The 8,499-nt window shown below is 39.6% G+C and overlaps 2 protein-coding genes across 2 annotated transcripts; both read right to left on the minus strand.

Moving 5' to 3' along the window:
• Positions 1–824: 824 nt before the first annotated feature.
• Positions 825–1,427, minus strand: LOC149065531 (uncharacterized). The gene has a single exon (XM_089254003.1). It carries the CDS (start codon positions 1,425–1,427, stop codon positions 825–827), a length of 603 nt encoding a protein of 200 aa, XP_089110129.1.
• Positions 1,428–1,861: 434 nt separating this feature from the next.
• LOC149065532 (uncharacterized) lies at positions 1,862–2,389 on the minus strand. The gene has a single exon (XM_089254004.1). It carries the CDS (start codon positions 2,387–2,389, stop codon positions 1,862–1,864), a length of 528 nt encoding a protein of 175 aa, XP_089110130.1.
• Positions 2,390–8,499: the final 6,110 nt, after the last annotated feature.

Consider the following 8,499-nt stretch of genomic DNA (forward strand, 5'->3'; position numbering starts at 1 on the left):
ATGCCCAATATACAGCTGTAGCTTCTCGATCGAGCTGGCTGTAATTTTTCTCAGCAGCTGTTAGTGATCTTGAAGCGAATGCAATAGGACGTTCACTTCCATCAGGCATAATATGCGATAATATTCCGGATAGACCATGTGGACTAGCATCAGTAGCCAAAGTCACTGGAAGTTCTGGAGTAAATGGTATGAGGACTTGGTCACTAGCAATTTCAGACTTGATTTTTATCCATGCTGCTTCACAATCAGCTGTCCAGTTGAACGGAATACTTTTCTTGAGAAGATTATTTAGTGGGTGAAGTAACCTTGATGCACTCTTGATGAATTTCGAGTAATACATAACTAAGCCCAAAAATTGTCTCAATTCGTCAACATTTTTTGGTCTGGGTGCTTCTTGAATAGCTTGAATCTTAGCTGGAGATTTGTTCAGTCCTTTGGAAGTTATAACATGTCCAAGGTATTCTACACTTTTTTCAAAAAATTTACATTTGTTGATATTTACATGCAAATGATATTTTCGTAATTTATTTAGAACATTCAGCAAGTGTGTTGTGCATTCCTCATAAGTCTTGCCTTGTATAATTAAATTATCAAAATATGCAGTTACTCCATCTAAATCTTGAACAAACTGATCCATGAAAGAATGAAATTCGTTCTGTGCAGTTTTAATACCAAAAAACAATCTTTTTGCCAAATAGGTACCTCGATGTGTAGAGATCGTTTGAACTTTTGCACTGTCTTCATCGACTGCTAAATGCAAATATGCTTTATGGATGTCCAAGGTGCAGAAATATGATCCACCTCGTAGCTTGTTGAATATATCTTCAATCTTGGGTATTGGCATCATGAAGTTGATTGTTTACAGTCACCTTATAATCAGCACAAAGTCTTACAGAACCATCAGATTTTGGCACGATGACAAGTGGAGTTCCCCATTCTGAATGATCCACTTTTTCTATGATCCCTTGATCACACAAGTTATCCAGTTCTTTTTCAACTTTTTCACGCAAAGCATATGGTACTGGACGAGGTTTAACAAACACTGGTTTGGCATCTTTCCGCAATTTCAGGGAGCATGTATAATCTGGAATCTTGCCCACTGTTTGTTCAAAAACATCAGAGTATTCATTGACAATACTAGGAACAGATCTTTTTACGGCACACACAGGTATATGCTTGACACTTGAGGAATCATGAATGTCATTTATGTTGATATCCAATTTACGCATCCAATTTCGACCAAGGATAGGTTCTCTCTTCAAATTGACAAGGTATAATTCTTCTTCACTGGATTTAGCATTGTAGCATACAGTCACTTTGACGTATCCGATAGGTTTGAAAATTTCACCTGTATAACTTCGGAAAAATATATTTGTTTTCAGGATCGGAAGATTTAGGTTTAAGCGCCTGTAGTCACTTATGTTCATGATGCTCACACGACTACCAGAGTCACATTCGAAACGACAATTTTTCCCATTTAATTGAATGACTGCAAATATTCTATCGTCTTTTTCAGCAGTGTTAGTGCATATATCAACAATTTGGCTCACTTGAAAGTGATCTGGATTTTCGACATATTGAACAGTATTTCCTTCAGATCCGCTTTTATTTTTCCGTTTCAGAAGCTCTGTAATACATACTCTACTGATATGACCTTTTTTGAAGCAAATCTGGCATGAGAGCTTGTGTTTCACTCGACAGTTTTGAGTCTGGTGGTTGTTTTTTCCGCAATGGAGACACACGTTTTCTAACCCGATGTCTCTCAAATTGAGGTTTCGCTTCCGACTTGCCGATCTGTCGCGTCGATGCGGAGTCGATTTCCGTCGCGAACTCCCGCTGTTATTACATTGCGCAATTTTATTCACGCTGGAACCGTAATTACTCTTGTAGAGTTCTTTATTTTCGAAGCTTCAATCGCTAATGCGACTTCGAGTGTTTCGTCGAATGTCAGTTCAGCTTGTTGTAGAATTCTTTCGCGGATTTCGGCATCCTGTAATCCTCGTATAAATTGAGCACGTAACATGAGGTTGATGACAGATTTTGAGCATTCAGCATTTTCACAACTAGATTTGAATTCGGCGGTTTTCGAAAGTTCTTTTAATGTAGCGATATAATTCGAAATCGGCTCACATGGGTGTTGTGTGCGGCAAAGAAACTTGTGTTGTTCCGTCAGGATGTTTACCCTTTTGCAGAGATGATCTTTCAAGATTTTCAGCAGGTCGTCGTACGTCTTCGATGAAGGGAGATCCGGTGAAGTTAGACTGGAAAGCAGGTGATAGTACTTGGATCCGAGACAGTTGATTAGCACCATTTTCTTGGCTTCGGCGACGTCGGCTGTTGAATCCGTGAGTCCTTTGAGCTGGAAGTAGTTTTTCGAGTCTTTGTACATATTCACCGAAACTTTCGTTAGCTTCGTCGTAGCATTCAAACGAGATCGATTGTGACTGGAGAAGCGTTTTCACATTGACGTTGGTTGAAGATGCTGGATGAGTTTCGTTTAGTTTCGAGACGAAATTACTTAAAACGGTTACTAGATCGTCGATGTCTGCCATTTCCGATTCTTTTTTTTTTTTTCACTCGTCGCCAACTTTATTGTACTTTATGAGCCGTTTCGGTAGTGAATCATGAGATGAACGATAATTCTTAACTAATTTATTACGGAACAATATTTACATCTCGTTCCCGCCATGTTGTCATTCCCTTCAAGTGTTGCCACCTTCGTAAAACATAATACTGTATTTTCTGGTGTTGCCAGATACATAACAAACTTTATCATGAATATATATATTCATGCATAAAATTCACGAGTGTTCTTCAGCTGCTACATTATTTTACTGTTCTGGAATCAGCATCACTACAATTTCTTCACTATGCTCAATGCCTGCTTTACAAAAAGAACTTGCAATAATCTGTGAAGTAACTTGTATCCGTCTTTGCTAATCATTCAAAAAAGTATCTCAAGGAGATCTAATTCCATTTGCTTATTGGAATTTATGCTCTTTTCAAGACTTTTCATACACATAGCTACAATAAAAAAGTTTTAGACTTCGAATTACAACTCAACTATTAGGTTGTCGGAAGTCATCAAATGGTGGCGGACCGAATTTTGAAATCGGGCTGTTTTTATTTATGAACATTAAAAATGTCCAAATAATTAGAATTGTGTGAAATAGATTACTAGTCATCCCAAGCTTTTTTTTTTTTTTTTTGAATTCATAAACAAAGATAACCTTTTCACTGATTTAGCACATTTAGTTGTACCGATTTTACGATCATTAACATTGGTAATTTTTTTGATCTGAGTCGCTGAATACTAATCCAAATGAAAATGTGGATGAAATTCTGACGTACGTTTTGGTGTACAATGGTGTACCGTTTGGAAGTATTACACTGGTGTGGAAAAATTAAGGACGAAGCTGAAAAATTGATGTCGAGTACTCTTTACGGATGAAAGCAGATTTAGTTTGACTAGCAATTCTGGACGCATAAACATCTGGAAAGAGCGGGGAACACGCAATAACCCCTTCAACATCATCGAAAAAGACTGGTTTGGAGGTATCATGTATGGTACCCGTACCTCTTATATGGTGGTTCAGTCACTGGTGCCCGCCTGCCTGCTATTGTACCGAGGTTCTCCTTCCTCACGTGCGTCTTTTCAGAGGTGCTGTGCATATTTATGGACGACAACGCTACGCTTCATCGTACAGTGGCTGTCGCAGAGCTGTTGGAGAGTGAAGATATTCAATGCATCGATTGGACAGCAAGGCCCCCGGATTTAAATCCAGTCGAGCACTGGAGTGGGATACTTTAGGCCTAGGGAGACGCTTGGCAGCACGTCACCAGCTGCCAGCAACGATTCTGGAGCTGCGATTGGTGCTACAACAGGAATGGGCAGCAATGCCTGAACAGCTCGTTGACAACCTTGTACTCAGCATCAGGGCCGCAACTAGATGCTTGGTCACCCGGGGCAAGCGCGCATTTTGACTTCCCCCTTGTAGTGTTGAAGGAGAGGTTTCAGAATGAAATTGGCGCCTCCTCGGGTCTAGCGCCCGGGGCACGTGACCCGCCTGTTCCCCCCCTCCCTAGTTGCGGCCCTGGACACCTCCAATTTTGAACTTCATCGACGGGACTCAATATACATGGCGTCTATTTTAAAGTAGCCTAGAGGCGAAACCAGAGTCATCAGAAAATTGTGAAATTTTGTGGAGGACTTCATGAAGTGACAGGAATTTGTTTCAGGAGAAAAAAATTAGTTGCACATGTCGCTACCATAGGGCGTTTTATTAAGAAATGACACAGTTAGGCAAACTTTTACAATTGTTACTGCAACAAAACATGTTCCACATGATGGCCATCATTTTCACATACTATGTGAAATCGCAAGATGGCATGTTCCACAACTGACCGAAGTGTGCGCGGGTAAATGTTCAGCATGTGGCGTGAAAGGCTGGCTTTAAATTCAGGTAAAGTTCTTGAATTGTCACGACTTACCAGACGTTTCATATTCCCCCAAAGCCAAAAATCGCATGGATTAAGGTCCGGGGAGGCCATAGATTAGGGAAGTGCTGGCTGATGACACGTTCTTGTGTTTTAGGAACATTCTTAACACACACTGCAATGTGTGGAGGAGCTCTGTCTTGCATAAAGATTGTGTCTGCAACACCTTAAAGGCAGCATTTCACGCCACGTGCTGAACATTTCCCCGCACACACTTCGGTCAGTTGTGGAACATGCCATGTTGCGATATCACAGTGACTCAATGTCATTATATCATTTAAAAGTGGCTTAGCATCGTCCCCTAAGCATGAAGACTCCTTCTTCATCTCGTATAACATCTCCATCTGCGTTTTTGTCTGTTTTTTTCTATCTTTCTCAAGAAGAGATGGAAGAATGTTCGAATATCAAATTTTTCCTTGTTTATGTTCGCTCTCTGCAGGCACTGAGCTGTAAGGAAAGGTTTACTTATAGCTTAGTGTCTGCAGGTATAACTTTCCACGAGACATATTATGCTTTTAGTACAATTTTTCTCTAACAAGGGATGGCCATGAAGCATAAAGCCCTGTATAATTGAAAAAGAACAACAACACCCGTTTTTTTTCTGCGCGGCAGCACGTTGGTTAAAAGTTTCACTTTTTCTAGTTGATAGCGTTGATTCTCTTGAATAGTAACCAATAGCCCTGGTTTAATTGATTGAAGATTGGTGTAGTTTCGGAGGTAGAGGATTTTTTTTTGTAAAATCAATCTGATTCAGCTTTAAACAGGCTCAAATTGTGGGAAATGACCATGGCATGACAATGAAATCAACATTTTTTACTTTGCTTGGAAACCCTCAAGTTCAACTTTACTGATTTCCTACTCGATCATGTCATCAGGTGATACAGGGATTGATTATTCGAAAAAAGATTGTGCAGCATGCCGCGTCACAACAGGGACAGTTCTTTTAGCAGCTAGCATGTATGTATTTTATCATGGAAGAATGGACGGACACAAGATGAAGCGTTCATTATCCTATTTGTTTGGCTCGAGTAAGCTTCTCTCAATTCTATTCATTATTCTCTCATAATCATATATAGGCGCTGGAACCTACGAGCTGAGGCCATTTGAGCCCCTCCAGTAAATTTTATAAGGGGGCTGAGCCCCCCAATAATTTCTGAAAAAACCCAATGTGGAACCATAAGCAGTATTGGTAACAGTCCCGTCGCGTACAATCGCCATCAATTCTTTCCTATCAAAATCTTTCTTCAAAAAGTCTTGGATTGATGACTTTATATCCCTTGCTCTACTGCTTCTTGGAGTTGTGTGATCGAGATAAATTGGCTCAGGCTTCCTGCAATATAGTTATGTGTTCTTCCGATATGGTTCTTCTATGGAAAGAATCACCTTCTTTGACATTAGCTAAGGTTTTGTCTTTTCGACCATTAAAATATATTCCTCGCACATTTTGTTCTAGGAATTTTATCTTACAAAAGAACTCTCTGTGATGCTCTTTCACGCCTTATTTTCATCCGGTCTATTGTCATATTTGGCTTCTCTTTCGTCAATAACTCAACATCTTCCAACACAGCATTCGCAATAATTGCAGCTGATCGATCAGACACACCAGTTCTACCACAAGCAAGAGGAACATTTGGTAATTTAGTAATCCATGGTTTCTGCGGTAAACACGCAATGTCTCTGCGGCATTTTGTCCATTCAGGTAATAAATCTTTACGATTTCCCCACTTTCTTTCCCTGAAAGCGGCATCTTGTTCGGAATGGCAGAAAGCAACATACGTGGCTCGCATTTCGCAGTGCCTTTTCTTTCACCTAGCGTGACGACGTCAGTCATGACTGTGTCTTACGTAGAACCTGAAATTTGCATTTCTTGGTTTCTTCTTCTCGTTTTGTGGAGGACTAATTAGGCTGGGATCTCAGCCGAAGAAACGGTGTGACGAATGAAACGAACATTAATGCTCTGGTGCATGGCAAAGTCCTTTTTCCTTTTTCCTTGCCTAGCTCCGGGGATTTTCGTGCTACAGGTGCCATTCCAACGCTATTTAGTGTTTTTCAGTATGGAAATCGCATTCCAATACAAAAACCTTGGTGTTGCCATTTGATATTTTCGAAATTTTCTCACTGTAACCGTAACTGTTTGAGTGACACTGTTGTTTTCCATATCATTCTTGAGCGCATACCTCAAAATACCTTATGCCAAAATTTCATTCAGTTTCTGTGAATGGTATGATAGTTAGGGGCCCATATGTCGGGATATTTTTTTTATAATCACCCCGTATATATATATATATATATATATATCAATCAACCACCCCTTTTTGAAGATATGAAATATTCTAAGCTGCTGATGAAATTTTGCTGACAAGGGGTGGGGGGGGGGTCAAAAATGGCTGAAAATCTGCTTACGTAATACTTGAATGGCCCCAAAATATCCGAAACCATTAATTATTTTAAATATGGCGATTAATGAAATAATTATTTTGATTAAAAGTTTCTGATTGAATCATTGTTATTATTTTACTATTTCATCCAGTCACCTTCGTGTCAAGTTACCATTTTTACATTCTTCATTGAAGCTTTTCACGCATAACAGTTCCGATAAAATTTTAAAATAACTCAAAAAATATTGCCGTATTTTAATCATCAGCATGTAAACTGATTACAACGACAGCGTAAAAAAACGATTGCGCAGTAAACTATATGTATCTTCCCTCAAAAAATTTGACTTGATATGAAGGAGAACAAATTACCACGTTTCGGCCAAAAAACTGTTCATTTTTGAAAAACAATTTTTCCAATAGATCCCGTTTGGCTAACGCTTTACAAACCTGTGATGAATTTGCCAATACGATGCGGCAAATGTAACACGTAATAGAGGAAAAAGCGCAAATCGTGAAAGAAAATAACTGGATCGAATATTTCAGTTCATTTTCAAAAAGCCTGCAACCCTCTGCTGAGGAAGAATTAAACTTCCGTTGGTTGGTTGGCACGTAACTGACCGTTACAAAAATGACACGTCACAAAAATTCAAAACGTTATAACTCATTAAATATTCGTCTGATCCCAAAACAGAAAAAAAAAACCACTTTTCCATACTACTACTTTTTCACAAGGAATCACGTGTGTAATCATTGGGCGGTCGATAATTACCACCCTGTATACTACACTGTCCATAAAAAAGATTACGGTTGTCTTATCTAAGTATGAATAGGTTATCGATTTATCCCATTATGACTATCGTATTTCTTTTTAAACCTATCAATTGTGTTAGAATTCACGATCCTTGGAGGTAAACTATTCCATTTATTAACTACCCTTTAGAGGAAAAACTCCCTGCGGTACCACAACCCGGAATTTTGTCCCTTACTGTCCCAACGGTACTGGTGTCCCCTAGTCGAAGCAGTTGATTGACGGTGTAAAAACTCATGGTCCATCCTATAAATTCCGTTGACAATTTTATGCACTTCGATCATATCCCCCCGACACCTGCGTTCCTCCAATGTAAACATATTCAAGAAATCAAATTTTTCTGTGACAACAACAGCACGCGTAACTTTTCTCTGCACCCGTCAATCAAGTATATGTCCTTCTGTAGCTATGGTCTCCGAAATCTTACGGCGTACTCCAGTGCAGGACGAGCTAATCCGTGGAAAAGCGGATGAATGACTTTAGAAAAACGCGAGGAAACCTTTTTAAGAATGAAACCGAGCATTCTATTCGCTTTTTTCACCACCGCTCAACAATGCTCAGAAAACTTAAGCCGCTCGTCAATGAGAATTGCCAAATCGGTGACCCTGTCGCAGAGTGTCATCCAGGATAGTAATAACATTCAACTCTAAGTGAAACGTTTGTTATTCGAACAAAAATGAGCGACCATGCACTTATCAACACTAAAGGTCATGCTCCATTCATCAGACCATGCTGCAATCATATTCGTGTCTGTAGCATTTTTCCCCCTATCGCTTGGATTCCCAACTACACCCATTAGCTTCACGTCATCTCCGA

The sequence above is a fragment of the Pholcus phalangioides genome, unplaced genomic scaffold (genome assembly GCF_987345545.1).
Source record: "Pholcus phalangioides strain wild (caught in Gottingen) unplaced genomic scaffold, Ppha-v1.0 ptg000039l_1, whole genome shotgun sequence".
In the NCBI taxonomy this organism is placed as follows: domain Eukaryota; kingdom Metazoa; phylum Arthropoda; class Arachnida; order Araneae; family Pholcidae; genus Pholcus; species Pholcus phalangioides.

Bases quoted from the DNA above. Each gene is read 5' to 3' on its own strand.
- LOC149065531 (XM_089254003.1), bottom strand. From the start codon at position 1,427: ATGAACATAAGTGACTACAGGCGCTTAAACCTAAATCTTCCGATCCTG.
- LOC149065532 (XM_089254004.1), bottom strand. From the start codon at position 2,389: ATGTACAAAGACTCGAAAAACTACTTCCAGCTCAAAGGACTCACGGAT.